The sequence below is a fragment of the Ahaetulla prasina genome, chromosome 1, assembly GCF_028640845.1.
Source record: "Ahaetulla prasina isolate Xishuangbanna chromosome 1, ASM2864084v1, whole genome shotgun sequence".
Taxonomy (NCBI): domain Eukaryota; kingdom Metazoa; phylum Chordata; class Lepidosauria; order Squamata; family Colubridae; genus Ahaetulla; species Ahaetulla prasina.
In genome coordinates this window covers 365,941,953-365,962,863 of record NC_080539.1, presented here as the reverse complement: position 1 = coordinate 365,962,863, position 20,911 = coordinate 365,941,953, and the positions used below count along the sequence as shown (strand labels likewise).

General features: G+C 43.8%; 1 protein-coding gene across 3 annotated transcripts in view; it reads left to right on the top strand.

Annotated features, from left to right (window-relative positions):
• The first annotated feature begins 1,339 nt into the window (after window positions 1-1,339).
• Window positions 1,340-20,911, top strand: part of KLHL26 (kelch like family member 26) — a 29,078-nt gene continuing 9,506 nt past the window's right edge. The window contains exons 1-3 of one of the 3 annotated variants that reach the window (XM_058163475.1): window positions 1,340-1,600; window positions 6,917-7,039; window positions 14,282-14,464. In XM_058163475.1, coding sequence (XP_058019458.1) covers window positions 1,530-1,600; window positions 6,917-7,039; window positions 14,282-14,464 — 377 coding nt within the window. In that variant the 5' untranslated portion in view covers window positions 1,340-1,529. The other 2 variants (XM_058163476.1, XM_058163477.1) reach the window with 2 other exon arrangements.

The following is a 20,911-nucleotide window of genomic DNA, read 5'->3' as shown; positions in this document are numbered from 1 at the left end:
CAGAGAGGACAACTCGGGAGTAGGGCCAAGAGATGATTGGCCCCTCCCATAAGGCTTAAAACAGACCAGCACCGGTGTTTCAGCTTTGCCGGAAAACAACGTTCTGCTTCATGTAGGTCTTTGTTTTTGTGGCTTCTGGATGTTTGCCAGGAAGGGCCTTTGGCAGTTTGTCTAATTGGACTAAGGTTTGTGAGATAACTGAAGAATTTGTGTTGGGAGGCATTTGTTTCACTTTGAGTTGAACATTGCTGGGAACGAAGTAATTCCCAGATGTTTGAATAAAGTTTGCTTTTCCACAGACTAAGTTTATTACTACGTACTTGGGCCTGGGTCACAACAGCCGCTCAAGAAGTAGTCAGGCACAGGAAGGGTTTTGTGGCTCCTGGTGTTTTTTTGTGGGAAACTGGTCCAAATGGCTCTTTGAGTGTTTAAGGTTGCAGACATCTGTCCTAGACACTAATTATCACCACTCCAAAGGACACAACTCCTCAATTCAAAACTCTGTACAATACACAGGGCAGGGAACGAAAAGCAGCCTGGATAGGTGTGGAGACTGTGCAGCCCTTGAGTCAGCCTTCACACACATCTCACCTACCCCATCCATGAAAGACTAACAGCAGTTGGAGAGTAAATTCGATCAGGGTTAGAACACTGAATAATAAAGAGATGGAAGGGACTTGGAGGTCTTCTAGTCCATCCCCTTGCTCGAATAGGAAATCCTATAGTAAATGATTGTCTAGGCTCTTTTTAAAAGGTTCCAGTGATGGACAACTTCTGAAGGCAAGCTATTCCATTGATTTGATTGTTCAGGAAATTTCTCAATTCCAGGCTGTTTCTCTCCTTGATGAGTTTCCATCCATTGTTTCTCGTCTTGCCTATTGGCGCTTTGGAAAATATGTTGACAAACCCCCACCCCCGCCCTTTTGTAACCCCGGCTAAGCCCCTCATCTTTTTAACACCGGCTAAGGCCAAAGTGGCTTCTCCGGGGCGAATCCACCAATGCGCTTGCCAGGATTGTGCAAACCCAACCAAAGCAGGCGCCGTGTGAACGCAGCCGGAGGAGGGGAGCGGGGTTTACGCCTTCCGAGCGGCTTAAGCAGCCCCCAGGCGAGGCGCAGCGCTGTCCTTCCGAGGCGGCTGCAGAAAGCGCAACCGAGCCCGCCCCACTTGGCGCCCTCTCGGCCCGGGACGCCTTATTTTCACTCCGCTTCAAAATAATAATAATAAAAAACCAATTCCTCTCGCTTTATTCTTTCTTTCTTCCAATATAGAGGGCGCCTCCTTCCCCCCCCCACCCCCGCCCTCGCTTTCCAGAGGTTTTTGTTTTTCCCCCCCTTTTTTGGTTTTGCGCGCGCGGGAAGCTTCTCCTCTCCGGACGCTCGCGCGCCCTGCGCTTGGGGACGCGCCGAGCGCCCTCTGGCCCGTCTCTCTCCCGCGCCCTGTCCGGCCCTGCCCTTCCCCTTCCCGGCGTCCCACTTCGGCCGAGCCCCGGCTGGGGCGGCCTCCAGCGAGCGGAAGGCGGCGGGAAGATGGCGGAGCCCGGCGGGGCCGAAACCTTCGCCGAGCGACCGTCCACGCCGAGCGGCAGCAGCCTCAGCAGGTGAGGATCGGAGGAAGGACGAATCCCCTCCTGCCTCCCCGCACACCCCGGCCGTCTCTAGTCCCACCTCCTTGGGGAGGGAGGCAGGGCGCGCCTTCTCCCCCTCCATCCACTCCCGGCTCTGCCCCACACGGGACCCCGCTCCCCCCACGACGGAGAGCCCCCCTCCCGTGGCTCCTCGCTGCCCAGAGGACGCGGCGGTGCCCTCTTTCTCCCGCGCCCGGCTCCTTCCCCGCCCCGCAGCTGTTTTGCATTTTTATTTTGATTGCGCTTCTCGGATTTCTGACCCACCTCTGGAAACTGGGCGGGGCTCTTGCCAGGAGGCTGTGTCGGACTGTATGTAGGGTGGGGGACACACACACGACACCCCAATGTACTGTATTGGCACGCCAGGTTTAATTAACCAGGTTACCGCATTAGCCCGTTTTCTACCTTTGCACAGGATGAGGAACCGGACCCACCTGCTGGCTGCGTACTCCAGGCTGAACTAAGATAGAGCCCAGCATATAATTAAAGCTAAATGAAGGATAGAGCGCTGTGCAAAGGCACGATGGCTGACCTGGTTACTTATAGGTTGTGTGACGGTGGGCAATGTCATCCTGGGTATGAGGGTGGATTATCTTCCCCAGCCCCATAGTTCCATAGTCTTCTCCTTCTGTGTCCATCAGTCAATGGTCTGATGAACTCCAGATTTGCCTGTGTAGGGATCTGTCAGGGTGATGATGATGGGAGGCGTAAGCCATCAAGTGACTTAAGTTGAGAGCCTTTGGGTCTTCCTTCCACCCCATAGTTGTTCTGTCTGCCCCAGAAAGATTTTTCCTCCTTTTATGATGGTCCTCTGCGCTTCCTCACCCCTTGTTTTGCCCTATTATAAAGGTGATTCCCCCTCATCTTTTAGTGCAGTCGCATTTGTTGCTGAATGACAATTCCCAGCAACCTTAACTAGTGTGACCCAACAGGTTTGCTTTCACACAAAATTTTCATCACCCTTGCTAAATTAACCCAACTTTTTGCTGCTGTCTAGTGGTTGTGCCAATTTTTGTAACCCAAAGCAGTGGCTCTCAACCTTTTCTTCACCACGAACCTCTTTTAAGTAGCTTTTGTGGCCACGGACATGGCCACGGACCTCTAAGACTTAAGATTTAAATCATAACATTTCTTCAAGCCTTTGTGGACCTGCTGTGATGACATTGCGACCTCCTCAGGGGTCCGTGGACCACAGACCATTGACTTAAAGTATAATTGTGGAGCTCTTGGTGTCCTCTGAGCTTGGTTGTTTGCTTGTAGATGTTTCTTTACCCAACTAGATCATCAGTGGTAGTATGTGTGGGGTTTGCTCCCTGTTTATATTCAGTAGCTTCTATATAAACAGGGAGCCAGTTTGGTCTAGTTGTTAAGGCAAATGGCTAGAAACCAGGGGACTGTGAGTTCTGCCTTAGGCATGAATACCAGTTGGGTGACTTTCACTCAGCCATTCTGTCAGGCGAACCTACCTCACAGGATTGTTGCTGTGGGGAAAATAGGAAGAGAAAGGAGTATTAGGTATGTTTGCTGCCTTGAGTTATTTATAGAGTAATAAAAAATAATAAAAGTTGAGCAATGCAAGCAAGCAACCAAGCTAAGAGAGCACCAAGGAGTCCACAGTTCAGCCCTCAGCTAGATATTCTCTTCTGTTGAAAAATATGGTGGTCCTAATCAAGTTAAAACATTCTTACTTGTTTGATTACTGCTATAAATCATCTCCAGGTATTTTGTGTTGTTTGAAGCCAGTTGCTATGCAGCAGAGATGTCCCTTTATCTCATTATGTGATCATGTCCCCGGCAGCATTATCTTTTCTGCCCTGTCTTGTTTTTCCTCATATTTCCTATTTTCCTCTCTCTGGGAGGTCCTGGCTGTCGTCTGCCTACATTTTTGTCGCGGGAAGTTAAAGGAGGCTTACTGGGTAAGAGGAAAGACCAGACTGGTTCAGTCAAGGAGATGTCTCTGGGGAAGAAGACCACAAACAGGAAGAATGTTGTAATTCCTCCCATCCCCATCTAAGTGGAAATGAGAGGCATGGTTACTTTCAGGACCATCAAACATCCACAACTTTTTGGGTTATATCTAGTTTTTTTTTTTAAAACATTCTAGATGAAACTATCATTTCATCTAGTGACCTGTGCTCAGTTTCACTGCAATCCCTTTCTTTATTGATCATAATCTCTTATAATTATTCCCTCCACAAAAGATTCTACAGTTGTCTTCCTTTAACTGCTCCCTTGTCCCCATTTTGTTTTCTGGTTGTAGGTTCTTTTGATAATCTTTTATTAAATTTCTTATTTCCTAGGTGAACTAGAAAGTAGATCCCCTGATTTTCAGGTGGAGTTTCCTCCCATTTGTTCTTCTCCACCTCATCTCATTTCCCTTGAAGATAATTATGTGTTTTTCCACAATTATTTCTTAATTCTACTCAGCTCCCGCTCTTGTATACTCCATTAGCCCGTGATACATGTTGCAGCACAGAGCATACAGATTTTAGTTTCAGTTTTCACCTAACCTGCTATAATTTATGACACTTTAATTTCCTTATTTGCCTGTATAATTCTCTTCTCCAGTATCTTACATGTGCCCCAATACAGATAGTCCTTACCTTATGACCACAATTAGGACTGGAACATCTGTTGTTATATAATGCAGTTATTAAATGAATTGCGCTCGATTTTTTTGCCAGGGTTGTTAAGCGAATCCAGCTTTCCCCATTGACTTTGCTTAACAGAAGCCAGCTAGGAAGGTCTTAAATGGCAATCTGTGACCCCCGGATGCTGTAACTGTCATAAATATAGGCCAGTTGCCAAGCGCCCAAGTTTTGATCACATTGCCATGGGATTCTGTGACAGTCATAAGTCTGCGGACTGATTGTAAGTCACAGCACCATTCTATGTTCAAGTGGTTGCTAAACAAGTGGTCCTAATTCAAGGTATTTTCTTTAGCTTTAGGTGGGAAGTGAACAGAAGAAGCAAGACTTAGACTTTAGGCTAGTTTGGTTTAGTGCCGTGATGGCTAACCGATGGCATGTGAGCCGTCGCCCTAGTTCAGCTCCACCATTCATGCGTGCGTGCCTCCAGCTGGCCAGATGGTTATCAGGTCTCTGCTCCGCATGCATAGGGGCTGGGCGTGTGTGCGGGAGGACATATGCAAGGGGGCCACGGGCAGGGACAGGGTGCATGCGGTGGCCACGTGCATGTGCGGGGGGGTGAGGCATGTGTGTGTGGGGCGCATGCGCAGGGGCTGCACACGCATTGCATATTTGGGATTCGGCTCCTAACCCTAACCCTAACCCTAACCGGTTACCAAGCACCTGACATGAGCAGCCATCAGAACTTAAGAACAGGGTCATAAGCACTCCAAAGTGATCCATTGTAACTTTGAAATTGATTGTAAGTCAAGTTTGCTTAACAACCACAAAAAAGGTTGTGAAATTGGATTGGTCACATGACCCACCAATTTTACGACCATCACAAGAAACTTAACTGCGATTGGCAGGCTCCATGGTGGTCATATATCAAGAATTACTGTAGACTCTTTAAAGCCATCTATTGCAGTAGACTATTCCAAAGCATTAGGTAGATGTCTTTCCTATCACTTGGTTCCTGATTGTCTAAGGAGCTGCCACAAAGAAGAGGGAGTCAAGCTATTCACCAAAGCTTCTGAAGGCAGAACAAGAAGCAATGGGTCAAGGAGAGAATCAACCTGAAATTAAGGAGGAATTTCCTGGCTGTTAGAACAATTAATCAGTGGAATGATTTGCCTTCAGAAGTTGTGGATGCTCCAACACAGGAGATTTTTAAGAAGAGACTGGACAACCATTTGTCTGAAGTGGTGTAGTGTTTCCTGCTTGAGCAAGGGGTTGAACTAGAAGACTTCTGAGGTCCCTTTCAATTCTGTTATTCTGTTTTTAAGCTGGGTTAGCAAAAGAATGAACAAAACATTCATGGTACATCTGAGCAATAGTGCAAGGCATTATGGAACCAGATGAAAGTGAAGCCACAATGCTAGAGAATTAGAACTAGGAATTATATTGTTTTCCTTAACAAAATAAATGCATAGAACCCATAAGTCCTTATCAAATAGCGACTGTAAGGTAGGGAAGACATTAATTCTTATCCTTAAGAAGTTTTTATCCCTACTGATTCATTCCTTTTGCACCTAATTGTAAATGAAATAAAAGGTAAATAGGGTCTTATGTTACTTCAAAAAAAATTATCCTACCTTTTTGCTTATTAGGTATGAAATTTATTCATTTCTTGTTTAATCTGGCCTTGGAACAACAGAAATTCTAGTTTTACAGGAAAGGAGCAATAACAAGTCTGCATTATATGCATATAGAAATAATTTAGCAGAACTCTTGCTGATGTGCAGAACTGGCCAGATTTAGAATACAGTCCAACTCTAAATTCTTTTAGGATTTACAGATTACCTTGAATTGTATCCTATGGGCAACTGCCAACCAATGAGGGTCTTTTAACACAGAGTCCATCCTGGTCAAAACCTTATCATGTTTTGCACCAATTATAATTTTGCAGGGATAGACCTCCAAACTGCATATTACTACAATCAAAGCAGAATCAAGGTGTGGATTACCTTTTCAAAATCTGGCCAGATGGAAAAGGATTGAAGTTGGTGCATTATTTGTTTAGGCAATGAAATATCTGCTCATCCTAAATACAGAACTCTTGGCGGGGCTAAGAAACTACAGCACAGGAAAATACTATAAAAAACAATATAAACTCCTGTGAACAGAATAAAAGTTGAAGTTAAGATGATCAAATGTGCTGCAATTTTAAAGATATGCATTCATGGCTAGACATTGTGATTAAAGCTGCCTGAGAGTTATTTCTGCATTGGCACAAATCTGAAAAATATATTATTTTATAGTCTGAATTATCGAGTTACGTGCTAAGAAATGCTACCTAACTGTAGATTTATAGATTGATGGACTTGGAAATACATTAGTTCATTAAAAGGGTGTTCTCAATTAACTTTAGCATTATTCAGAAATTTGGCATAATGTTTTTCAAAGAGGAAAAATTAGTATTGGAAGCCAACTATGAAAGAGAACTTGCTGACCTAAGGTTTTTCCATTATAATGATCCTGTGCTTGCTTTCTTCAGGAAAAATGACAAGTCTGAGACTTAGTATGCCTGAGGCATAATATACCGAAGAGAAATTTTTTAAAATCACATACAATAGGGCAGATTAAGAAGGAAAAATTAGGCTACAGGTACTCCTCAATTTACGACTATAATGGAGTTTTCCTCACCATTCATCCCCAACAGCCTGCGCCAGTGTTCAACAGTGAAGGGATACAGGGCACAAAAACATCCTGCAGAAAGCACAGCTCCACAACACAGTCCTTTTGGCAGTTCTAAGATGGCTTCACACCCAATTGCACTACTCAGGTACAGGACACTGAGGACACAGAGAAATCTCCAAGTGGCCTCAAGGACTCTAAAAGAATGCAAATGACCAGCTATCTGCAAGGAATATAAATCCTTCCATTCCCCACCATTGAGTGGGCAAATTTTTCAACCAAGCTACCTCAAATGGGCTAATTTACATACGTTTCCAAAATCTGGGATTTATGACTCACGTGGAATTGAAATTTGGCCAGTTTTATAAAAATATTTTATGATATAAAAGTTATCAAAACAATTTATGACATAATACAAAATGTCATAAAACAGTCCTGTGCTGATATTTGACTGTGCTATATAGTTCAAAATGGACTATTTTCAAGGCAGATACATCTCTGAATATATCCCAACTTTTCCAGTGAAGGCAATGCAGGTAAGCTCTTGACTTACGACTACAATTGAGACCGGACCTTCCATTGCAAAGTGAAATAGTTGTTAAGTGAGTCGTTCCTGATTTTATGACCTTTTTTGCCACAACTGTTAAATGAATCACCCCAATCAAATGAATCTCATGGTCATTAAGATAATCCAGCTTCCCCTATTGACTTTGCTTGTTGAAAGCCAGCTGGCAAGGTTGCAAATGGAGATTTGGGGACCTTGGTAAAATGTTTTTACTAAAAATAAGGAAATGGTAGAAATGTTTTTCTGAGGTGTAAAGACTAATAGGAAGGCAATATATAATAATAATAACAGTTGGAAGGGACCTTGGAGGTCTTCTAGTCCAACCCCCTACCCAGGCAGGAAACCCTACACCATTTCAGACAAATGGTTATCCAACATTTTCTTAAAAATGCTGTTCTTTTTCTTAAAGAACATTTTTCTTAAAAATGTTCTTAATATGTGGTATATTGCTAGGCATTAATGTTGAAAGAAGCAAAAATAGCTGTGTACAAGAACACGCTTTTATGGATGTGAGGAATACAAAGAGAAGTTGAATGCAGTGTGAATGGGGCACTAGAGAATTGTGTGTGGTAAAATAAAGGAAAAGGGTCAAGCATAAGTAGGTGCTGAATAATGTGGTTTGTATATAAAAGTAGGACTACATTGAAGTGGTGTGGTTATGTAAAGAGAATGAATGAAGATTAAGCAGCAAAAAAAATACATTAAGAAAGAATACAGGTAGTTCTCATTTAATTACTGTAATGGGATCAGAATTTCTGTTGCTAAGCAAAGTGGTCATTAGGTGAAACACCACATGATCACATCCCTTTGTGAGGGCAGCTTTGAAAAGTCACGGTTGCGGTCGTTAGGCAAGGATCTCATGCTTTTCTTACCCTGCCATGCTCACCTATTCTTCAACTCTCCCCAATTGCCTATTTCCCCCCATCTCTGCTCTTTTGGCCATTCTGTACTCCGCCACCTTTGATGCCCGCAGCTGACTTTCATCTTCTGTTGATGATGAGGCATGCCCAGCCTGGCCTTGCAAAGTTTTTCCAAACCTTGCAAGGGCTTCTCAAGGCTCAGTGGAGTGCAGTGTGGCCAAAAGGGCAAAGATAGAACATAGACTATAAGAATATTATTGGAGTTGGAAGGGACCTTGGATGTCTTCTAGTTCAGGGGTCTCCAACCTTGGCAACTTTAAGCCCGGTGGACTTCAACTCCCAGAATTCCCCAGCCAGTTCTGGGAGTTGAAGTCCACCGGGCTTAAAGTTGCCAAGGTTGGAGATCCCTCTTTTAGTTCAATGCCCTGCTCAAGCAGAGACTATACCATTTCAGACAAATGGTTATCCAATTTCTTTTTGAAAGACTCCAGTGATGGAACACCCACAACTTCTGAAGGCAAGCTATTCCATTGGTTGATTGCTTTCACTGTTACGAAATTTCTCCTTAGTTCTAGGTTGCTTCTCTCTGGTTAGTTTCCATCCATTATTTCTTATCTTGCCTTTTGGTGCTTTGGGCCCCCTCATCTTTGTAGGAGCCCCTCAAATATTGAAACACTGTTATCATGTTTTATATGTCTTATAAGATGGGGAGAGACAGGTGGGTGGCAAAGAATTGAAGCACACTCTGTGGATGGAAGGAAGGAAGGAAAAAAAGGGTAAAGAAAAAAGGGAAGGAGGGAAGAAAAAAGGAAGGAAAGAACGAAGGATAGGGAGGAAATGTTGTGGTCCACCAGCAGCCTGCGAAGCTGGCAGTGGAGTTGGACAGTGGGGAGTCTGGGGAGGAACATGGGCCAGTCCTGGAGTCTGGGGAAGGCCCGGACGAGGGTTCTGCGTCAGAGGCGGAGATGGGGCCAGGGCCATCCCCATAGTCCCCATAGTCCTGGGACGGACTATGCACGGACTTCGGAGCCTCCAGAGTTGGACAGCAGAGAGGCAGAGGAACCGGAGGAGCCTGTTCCTAGTGCGCGCATGTGCAGAGCTGCCAGAAGGCATGAACAGTTAAAACAAAAGTGACGACTTGGGAGTAAGGCTTGGAGATGATTGGCCCCTCCCATAAGGCTTAAAAGAGGAGCAAAGGCACATGGGCCCTTTGCAGGAAAGCAACGTTGTTAATTCTGTTCCCAGTCAGCATCTCTGTTTGATTCTGGACTCCGTGTGACTTTGCCAAGTAGGTCTTTGGCAGCGTGTCAAAGGAGATAAAGGTTGGTGATTATCCCGAAGGACTTCTCGGGACTCAGCTGTGAATGAAAGTAATTCACAGCTGTTGCAATAGAAGCGGTTTTTGGGACTACTCGTGTGTTTTAATGGCTCAGTAAGCCTAGGTCACAACATGAAGGCAGAAGTGATAAAAAAGGAGGGAGGGAGAGATGGAAGGAAAGAAGGAAGGAAGGAAGACCTGGGTTCTATTGTTGAGTTGTCACCATAAATGCCTGATTCCTCTTTTTGGGTAGGAGCCAATGGAGGCATTGGTGGTTGGTTCACATTCCCAGTACCCTATCTGCAAACCTTCAGTGCCTCTGGCTGTAGCTGCTGAATCCCAGGTTGGTTTCTAATAAGGCCTCCCTCCCATTAATCACTGATGCCTTCCTTAGGGAACATTCTCTAACCCCCCCTCCCCACACTGCCTCCCCAGGAAGCTAAGTTAGCTTTATCCCTGTTAATACAGGGATGCTTACGACCACAACTGAGCTCAACATTTCTGTTGCTAAGTAAGATAGTTGTTAAGTGAGTTTTTCCCCATTTTATGATCTTTCTTGTCTGGTTTGTTAACTGAATTATCCTTCGGGATAATCACCAACCTTAATCTTTTGACACGCTGCCAAAGACCTACTTGGCAAAGTCACACGGAGTCCAGACTCAAACAGAGATACTGACATGTTAATAACATGTTTGTAAAGTGAATCTGGCTTCCCCATTGACTTTGCTTGTCAGAAGGTGATCGCAAAAGGTAATCACATGACTCGGGGACACCACAACCTTCATAAATATGAACCAGTGGCCAAGCGCCCAGATTTTGATCACATGACCATGAGGATTCAGCAATGGTCATAACTGAAAAACGGTCAGTCACTTTTTTCAATGCAGTCGTAACTCTGAACAGTCACTAAACGAATGATTATTGTAAGTTGAGGACTACCTGTATTCAAAACCCACTCGAAAGACTTGGTTGTTTCATCAAGCTTCAGGGTCCCAGGGAACATTTTAAGGTGGCTTCTCTATTGTGAGTGATATTTCTCTGTGGTTTGTATATTTTTTTTTTTTTAATTGCTTTTAAATTTTTAAGTAAGGGTTTATATATATATTTTACAATGAGTGTTTTATAATGATAGTTTTTTTGTGGCTTTATCGGATTGTTCTACATTGCCCAGAACCACTTCCAGTGAGGTGGGCAGCTATATAAATTCAGTCCATCCATCCATCCCTGGAGGAAGAGGATTTGATTTTTAAGAAAACAGGGAAAACTGAACAGTTTTATACACTGCCACCTACTTAAAGGCCTGTCCCTTTAGTAGGGAAGGAGTAAAGTAGACTTTAGCAGTTTGAAAAATGATGGATAATAATTGATTATGTACCATCAAGCTGTTTTTGACTCCTAGTGATCACATAGATCAGTGTTTCTCAATCCTGGCAGCTTGCAGATGGTTGGACTTCAACACCCAGAATTCCCTAGCCAGTATCGGTTGGGAATTCGGGAAGTTGAAGTCTACCTGTCTTCAGGTTGTCAAGATTGAGAAACACTGACATATACAGATCTTCTCCAGAAGGAGCCTCTAAGACAGTCTGTTATTAACACAGCTGCTTGCAATTACTGCATGTTCAAGTCCCACCAGGCCCAAGGTTGACTCAGCCTTCCATCCTTTATAAGGTAGGTAAAATGAGGACCCAGATTGTTGGGGGCAATAAGTAGACTTTGTATATAATATACAAATGGATGAAGACTATTGCTTAACATAGTGTAAGCTGCCCTGAGTCTTCGGAGAAGGGCGGGATATAAATGCAAATAAAAAAAAAAAGAAGAAGATTCTGTCCCTAACTTGTTCCTTCATGTTCCCCAATAGTGCCCCCTGTACCCAATTCTATCCCCTTTGCTGCTGCTGCTCGTCTTCTTTCCTTCTACATTTCCCAATGTTAGAGCCTTTCCAGAGAAAATTTAAACTTTCTTAAAAGAATAAACTCTTTTTAGCTAAAAACCAAGTTCCGGTTTCTTCCAGGCTCCTAAAGTAAGTTCTGAATTGCTTGAAACGGTATGTATGCAGCTACACGCAAACATCACCCAACCGATCACCATAATCGTGGTGTGTGGGCCTTGGCAAAGAATCACTCAAGGTTTTCTTTTGTGCCTTTCCTGGAACCTCTGCCAAGGAACAGATGCTGTTCTGTATTTTTTTTCCACAACTATAGTAACACAAACAATGGGACTGCAAGGCCACAAGGTGTTAGAGTGGTTTTTTTAAAAAATGCCATTATTTCACATTCTGCAGTGTCTCTCTCTCTCCCAGGGCCCCCACTCCTCATTCTAAAGTCTTTTCAATGAAAAGGTTAAATTATATCATGCTCCCAGTTGAAACCATAGTTTCAGCTTGGAAACTGTGAGTATCCTAGACCAAGCCAAGTCCAAAAATGCTGGAAGCCTGGCACTCAAACAATCGGCCATCCACAGGCACATGGACATAAACAACAGCTACATACCATTCAAAAGAGAATCAAAAAGCTAAAAAGGAAACAAAAGAGCAATACACCACCTCTCCAGCAATCAACACCCAGATGAGCAGATATTAGCACCAAAATTAACGTTAGACTAACAATAAAAAAGCAAACAATATCCCATTCAAGCAACTGCCAAACCAGCCAACAGTAAACAACAGCCCAATCAAGGAACCACCAAGACCACTCTGACTAACTCTGACAGGGCAAGCCACTAGTATATAAAATGAAAGCAAACCCAACTCCCCCCTAGCACTGATTATGTTACCTAGTTAAATAATGAAACATCTGCAAGAAAACCACCAAATTCCAGAGCACCAAGGACCCCATATACCATGCTCAGTTTCATATAATCCAAGGTTACTTTTCCTGTCTTCATTTTTATTAAAGTGGAATGTTTGTGTGTATGGTTGGGGTCCATTGCAGGGGTAAAATTCAGCCAGTTCTATCCGGCTTGGGCGAGCCGGTAGCGGCGGCTGCGGGAGGCTCTGCCCCCACGCAAACCTCATGACGTCACTTTTTTGCAATGATTTTAAGCCTCTGTGCATGGCTTTGCGCATGCGTGAATGACAGCGCAGATGAGCAAAGCTAGCGCGTGGCGCGCACACATTTGCAAACCAGTAGGGAAAGTAAATGAATTTCACCCCTGGTCCATTGGTAACCATAATGGAGTTTGAAGCTGTTTCTTGAATTATGACCTTGAAGAATGCTTAAATTTTTGTAAGAAGATGAGGCCTTGTTCCCTTCATTCCTGTATAAAAAGAGATAAAACAGTGGTTCTCAACCTGTGGTCTTTCCATGAAGACTTAAACAAATATTATGATTTAAATCTTGAGTTGAGTCCTGGGGGTCCAGGGCCATGCTGCATGACCACAAAGGTTGTGAACCACTGAGTAAAAGGTTTCTCCAGTTTGAGAGATAGTTACAGAGCAGGTAATACTAATACTTCCTTGCAAATTGGTGGTGTGGCAGTTTTGAATAGCATATATTGTCCCCAAACTGTATATAAATCTATTCCCTTCTCTACAGTAGTCCTTGATTTATGACCAGTTGTTTAGCAATAATTCGAAATTACAGCGGACTCTCCGGGGTACTTACAATCAGGATTTGAAGTGCTGATGGCTGCTACTGTATTTGGGACACTTGGCAATCAGCCCTCATTTATGACTGTTTGTAGCGTCCTTCAGTCACATTACCATAATTTATTATTATTTTTTGGCTGGAAACCTAAAAAACACCCATTGCATACAATGGATCTGCTTAATGACCACGGCATTCATTTAATGACTGTAGAATTCGCTTAACGATTGGTGCAAAAAAGGTAGTAAAATCAGGTGCAGTTACATGGTGACCCACTTAATGCCTAGCATAGCTTACAACTGTAATTCTGGGCCTCCCAAAAGTGTTTTTTTCAAAAGGCAACTGGTTTCTTTTTTTTTTCTTGAAAACATTTCGCTTCTCATCCAAGAAGCTTCTTCAGTTCTGCTTCTTGAATGAGAAAATAAACGTTTTCAAGGAAAGCCAAAAAAAAAAAAAAATCAAGCAAGTTCAGTTGCCTTTTGAAAAAGCACCTTTGGGACAACCATGACCTAGATGAGAATCTCCTCCATGGATGTAATTCTGGGTGATAAGTTGAGGAGGACTACTTGTATTGTAAGGGGACACAGTGCCTAAGATGCTGAGCTTGTCGATCGAAAGGTCGGCAGTTCAGCGGTTCAAATCCCTAGTGAGGGTGAGCTCCCGTGACTTCTCCCAGCTTCTGCCAACCTAGCAGTTTGAAAGCATGTAAAAAATGCAAGTAGAAAAATAGGGAGCACCTTTGGTGGGAAGGGAACAGTGTTCCATGCACCTTGGGCGTTTAGTCATGCTGGCCACATGACCACGGAGACGTCTTTGGACAGCGCTGGCTCTTCGGCTTTGAAACGGAGATGAGTACCGCCCCCTAGAGTCAGGAACGACTAGCACATACGTGAGAGGGGAACTTTTACCTTTACCTTACTTGCATTGTACAACTGGAAAAACTGCAGAAAAGGGTATAATCAAAAAGATCAAAGGCCTGGAGCTACCTGTATGACCAATTCAAGGGGGGTGGAAAAACACCTTGTAATTTATCCCCCCTTTTCTCTCTCCCCCTTTTTAGCATGGCGGACAAGAACAGCACATTGAAGTGCACCTTCTCTGCTCCGGGCCATAGTGTTACCCTCCTGCACGGCCTGGCTTCTCTGCGGGCTCAGGCCCAGTTGCTGGATGTCATCCTCACCATCAATAATGAGGTCTTTCAGGTGCACAAAGTTGTTTTGGCGGCCTGCAGTGACTACTTCAGGTGAGAGGCTCCAATGTCCTTACGGAAGCTGTTTTCTGCTCTTTCAAACCACGCCGACCGAGTTTGTCGTGGACAAAATGGTGGGTTTGTCTCAGGGAATTTGGGCAGCGGGTGTCCAAATGGCGTCGGAGAGGCTGAGACAAACTTACAGTTTTATATAAATAAATATACTTTACACCTATATTTACAGCCGACAAGATAGTCAGGCACATCACGACATCATGAGGTAAACTGTCCGTCAGGTAAATCACAGAACAGCATACAGAGCACACAGCAGAAAAAGGCGGGAAAAATGGGAAACTCCCCCTTTACACCCAGCAACCAATCATATTGTAGATTGCCTCATGCAGGAGCCAGCTCTCTCCAATCAATCAACCATCAACTCTGGGTTCTGGCCCATTATAAATTTTACTGGTCTGGTTACTAAATTTAAATATCCAAACAGTTTGCAAGCAAGGGCTATAATTAGCTCTTGACTTACAACCAGTGGTGGGATTCAGCCAGTTCGCACCACTTCGGGAGAACTGGTTGTTAACTTTCTGAGCAGTTTGGCAAACTGGTTGTTGGAAGAAATCAGGGCAGAGAACCGGTTGTTAAATTACTTGAATCCTAGCACTGCTTACAACCATTCTTTTAGTGACTGTTACAGCAGTGTTAGGACCAGTCTTTGCATTTACGGCCGTCGTAGCATTCCCCAAGGTCACATGATCAAAAGTCAAAACCAGCATGTCTTTACCATAGTTGCGACGTCCCAGAATCATGATCGCTCATTTTTGACTTTCCCAGATGGCTTCCGACAGCCAAAGTCAATGGGAAAAACTGAATTCACGTAACAACCACAAGATTCACTTCAACAAATGCAGTGATTTGCTTAACAACTGATGCAAAAAAGATGTAAAATTGGCCATGACTCGTTTAACAACTGCCTTGCTTAACAATGGACATTCTGGTCTCAATTGTGGACACAAGTATTGCTCAGAAGATTGCTTTCATGCAAGGAGGGCAGGCATCGTCTGCAGACATCTCCAAATCCTGCCTAAGAGGTGGAAAAATTGCTAAGCTCTGTGGGTCAGGGGTCTATGCTGGTCAGGGATCTCCTTGGAAGTGAGGCCACAACTTATGTTTGTGTAAGGCAAAGATAACACTGCATCTGAGAGAACTTTTGGGAAATTTAGGTTGCACACCTAGCCCATATATTATCAAAAAAGGGCAGAAACCATCGCATCTTCTTCCCAGGCATTGGCAAATTTGCATCAGTGGGTGTCCTGTGGAATCCAGGTGATTTTCACGGGACTTCCCCAAATAATTTAAATCAGTGTTTCCAAACATGACAACTTTATTTATTTATTTATTTATTTATTTGATCATATTTATATACCGCCCTATCTCCCGAAGGACTCAGGGCGGTTTACAGGCACTTAAAAAACACATAAATACAATATAAAAACAGTTTAAAAACTTATTCTAAAAGCCCAATAATTAAAAAATATAAAAATAAAACCCAATTTAAAACCCATAAATTTAAAATCCAGCTCAGTCCTGCGCAATTAAATAAGTATGTTTTAAGCCCGCGGCGGAAGGTCCGAAGGTCCGAAAGCTGACGAAGTCCGGGAGGTAGTTCGTTCCAGAGGGTGGGAGCCCCCACAGAGAAGGCCCTTTCCCTGGGCGTTGCCAGACGACATTGCCTCGCTGACGGCACCCTGAGGAGTCCCTCTCTATGAGAGCGCACGGGTCGGTGAGAGGTATTCGGTAGCAGGAGGCGGTCCCAGAATAACCCGCCCTATGCCATGGAGCGCTTTAAAGGTGGTCACCAAAACCTTGAAGCGCACCCGAAGGCCACAGGTAGCCAGTGCAGTCTGCGCAGGATGGTGTTGCGCGGAGCCACGGGGCTCCATCTATCACCCGCAGCCGCATTCTGACTAACTGCAGCCTCCGGATGCCCTTCAAGGGAGCCCCATGTAGAGAGCATTGCAGTAATCCAGGCGAGACGTCACGAGTGCGTGGGTGACCGTGCATAGGGCATCCCGGTCCAGAAAGGGGCGCAACTGGCGTATCAGGCGAACCTGGTAGAACGCTCTCCTGGAGACGGCTGTCAAATGATCTTCTAGAGACAGCCGGTCATCCAGGAGGGCGCCTGTTGCGGACCCTCTCCATCGGGGCCAATGACTCGCCACCGATGGTCAGCCATGATTTAGCTGACTGTACCGGGATGCCGCATCCACAGCCACTCTGTCTTGGAGGATTGAGCTTGAGCCTGTTTCTCCCCATCCAGACCCGCACGGCCTCCAGACACCGGGACAGCACTTGATAACCGTTGGGGTGGTCCGGTGTGGAAAAGTACAGCTGGGTGTCATCCTCATACAGCTGGTACTTCACACCGAAACCACTGATGATCTCACCCAGCGGCTTCATGTAGATGTTAAACAGAAGGGGCGAGAGGATCGACCCCTGCGGCACCCCACAAGTGAGGCGCCTCAGGGCCGACCTCTGCCCCCCTGTCAACACCGACTGCGACCGGTCGGAGAGATAGGAGGAGAACCACCGATAAACGGTGCCTCCCACTCCCAATCCCTCTAACCGGCGCAGCAGGATACCATGGTCGATGGTATCGAAAGCCGCTGAGAGGTCTAATAGGACCAGGACCACAACTTTAAGATGTGTGGACTCCTAGATTTCTCCAGCCAGTTTCAACTCCCAGAATTCCCAGAGTCACCTTGTAGGGGAGATAGGGGGTATAAAAATTTAATAAATAAAATTCCCCAGCACATATTTAAAGTTGAGAAACACTCATTCATTCATTCATCTGCAGGTAGCTATCAAGTCTGTTTCTCTCTAATTAACCTATACTTTCATTTTTTTTGGTATGTTGTTCATGAACACAAAAGAAAGTGCTTCTTCACTCAAGAAGTACCTTCTTCACTCATGACGCCAGCCTCTTGAAAAAACTCAAGGTATCTATGTGGCTCCCATCCGGATAATAAGCCAAAAGTCCCTATCTCTTCTCCCAGCCTTTAGGTGGTTGAGCCACTGTAGATTTTAATTTTGCTGCTCTGTCTGCTTTTCTCTTCTGGATGCACGTTTCTCTTTTAAATTTTGTTTTCCTTTTAAAATGTAAGTGATTTAGAGTGATTGAGGGTCAGGCAGCTTTTAAATTATATAAAAAAAGAACCTTCGCCTCAAGGGCTGATACCCATAATTCTAGCCTGATTCCTTTTGCATTCTTACTATCCTAAGTTTATGCGTTGCTTGTGCTTGGGACTATAGTTAGATAAGTCAGATGTTACGTTTTCTTGCAAAAAGTTCTCCATTCCTAAAAAGAAAAGGCATTTTGTAATTTATTAGTAAGCATAAATGCATGCAGTGCGACACCAATCAAACTTTGATGGGTTGTTATAATCCAGGGGTGTCAAACTCGATTTCATTGAGGGCCGCATCGAGATTGTGTTTAACCTGGGGGGGATGGGGGGGGGATGACCAGCTCAACATCACTCATGTCAAGGGTGCCTATGGTGGCCAGCGAAAATAGGCTCCTGAGCTCTGTTTTTGCCTGCGATGGCCTCCTGCAACCTTCTGCCAGCGAAACTAGACTGCCAGTAAAAATAGCAAAGGTACTTAGAAGGCCAGTGCTTCTATGTTTCCAGGGTGGCCCTGCAGGCCAGACCTAAGCACCCCATGGGCCAAATCTGGCCCCCGGGCCTTGAGTTTAACATCCCTGTTATAAACATTAATGTTTTAGTATTAATTGTAAACAGTAACATTTTCATCTTAATAGGTATACTTGGGGTATAAGGGGAACATGGGCGGAACAAATCAAAAATAAAACATTAAACAAAAAAGGTTTAAATGTACATTAGGTTGATGAAGAATACTTGGGTGAAAACCAGAAGTAGATTTCTGGATAGGAAAAAACAATCTTGAGATCATCAATTCTTGAGCTGAATGTTGATTTATTTACATTTGCAAGGCAGTCAGTTATGGCCTCTAAGTTGTTTAACATTAGTACAACGAAACAGTGAAAGCAGTAATAAGCAATAATTATCAAACCAACACATCATTTTGTGGATCAAAAAAGGTAACAACCAGCTATCTTATAATATTTGCTGGATGATTACATCTGTAATTCAGACTTGTTTCCTGAATGCTTTGAGGAAGAAGAGCATTTTAAATGCCTTTTGATATATTAACAGGGAGAAAATGGTCCTGTAATACTTATAACTATGTTATTTTAATATTAATGCCCAACCGGCGTTGGCATTTTGCGCCTGATTCCCAGAACCACATAATTTTTATTGCTTAAATTCAGCTGTTGAAATAAGATAAAAGTTAACCCAATCAGAATAAAATGAAGACCAGACCAGCTTTGCTTTGAAAACAATTTTCTAGCTTCATTATGTGTCTAGAGTCACCGTATTTCTTTTTTTTTTTTTTTGAAGAGTATATTTCTTGCACCTCATTCTGATGAATAAAAGAAATACTCAAAATCTGCTCATTTTTGACCTAAATTGGTGGGATTTTGCTTAGATCTGGGATGTTCAATCTTGATAATTTTAAGACTTGTGGACTTCAGTTCCCAGAATTCCCTAACCAGTATGCTATTTTAAAGAGGCCAAAGTGGTCACCTGTTGCTTATATTTTCATATTCTTTCTGGAGAGCATCCACCATCCCTTCTGGGATTGGAGCAGACTCCAAGGAGGAGAATACTACTGGTAATCCTCATCTTATGACCATAATAGAGGGTGCCCATTATGATTATAAGCCGTGATGGTCATAAAGCAGTTCACACACATGACCAGCCCAATTTGATGACCTTTTTTTGTGGCAGTTGTTAAGCAAACACTGTGGTTTTAAAGCAAACCAATTGTTCTGGTGTGAAGCGATTTTATTGAAAACTTGAAGTAAATGCCGTTTTTTAGCAAAATCATCATAAAATGTGGTCACATGATCGCAAAATGTTGCAAATGGATATAAATGCAGGCTGGTTGCCAAGCAACCAAAATGCGGTCATGTGACTGTGGGGGGTGGAACCTATCAGAAATTTGGAACTGGTCTATAAGTATCCCCGGGAGGTTGTTTGTAACTTTAAGCTGCCCAAACTTGCTGCATCAGTGAGACGGGCGGCATAGAAATTTAATACAGTAAATAAGTACATAAATTTTGAATAATTACTAAGCAACTGGTCATAAATAGAGGAATACCTGCAAATGCTCCTTCCATACCACACTCTGGCTCTGGTTGTTACGGGGCAGGCTGTGAAAATGCCCCATTGGAGATGATCAAGGTTCTGAATCATTAGTCAAATGCAGCTGGATTCACACTTGCCCAAAGTGACCTCTGGATGTTGACCATCTCTTACCTGTTTCTAACTTTGTGTCTCCCATCTTCTTTCTGTTTGTAATTACGCTTGCCTTATTTGTGCCTGCTGTGTGTATATATCTGTGAGCATCTGCACACACCCTGGTCCTTGTTTTTTGATTGGTGTTTGTTTCCCTAGTAACATCAACCCCAGAGGTTTATTGCTTTTCATAATAAGGAGCAATTAAGGGGGAGCAGAAGATCTCCCACCAGACGCTAATGGCTCTGTCAGATTCTGTGCACCAGTGGCTGGCCCCCGGTGTGGGTTTGCTGTTGAGCTATAATTGCTTCAAGGGTTTTTCTTGTAACTTGGGTGTTTGGTAGGGTTGTTGTGGAAGAACAATGAATAACATAATCTTCCCTTTGGTTTGTAGCTCTGATTTTGATGCAAATGAAGGGTAAAAGGATAGAAGCAGCATTAAAGATGGTTTGGCAGCTGTTGCTCTAATCTGGAATTCAAGATTACAAGACAGTCTTTCTTCAAAAATCAGGATAATTATAAGTTGACCGTGATTTTCTTGATATTCAGCTCTTCTTTCTAGTGACAAAGCATTTTCAGTCCTTCCCTATAAGAGGAGGGAAACTGCAGCTCATAATTTTCTGGAGGCTAAAACATACAAAGAACGGTTGCAGAAACTGGGTATGTCTAGTCGTAACGAAGAGAAGGACTAAGGGTAACATGATAGTGTCAGCTTTGGAAGCCATACTAGGCCGAAGGCTTCCACACGCTGCCACTTTCTCCTGTGTGGGAAAGTAGGGGAGGTGGGTGGTGGTATAAGGGATTATTAGACATAACAACATTCTTCCTGCTGGTCAAGGTCAGGCTGGGCTCGCATCTGGAGAAGGAGTGGCCGGAGTGATGTCTCGAGATGGGACAGTTGAAGATTGGAGCATGTGATCAGCAGAGGGGTCATGATAGTGGGGATTTTGGGGTTTGTATTACTGAGGAAGGAACCCGGATCCCCAGATTCGGATTTTCACCACCTGTGCCAGATTACCTATGCTAGTAAAAGAACTTTGAAAGATGTTTGCTTCGGAGTCTTTTCTGCAAGGAGGGTTTTCTGGAATGCTGACATATAGTAGTCTTCCAATAT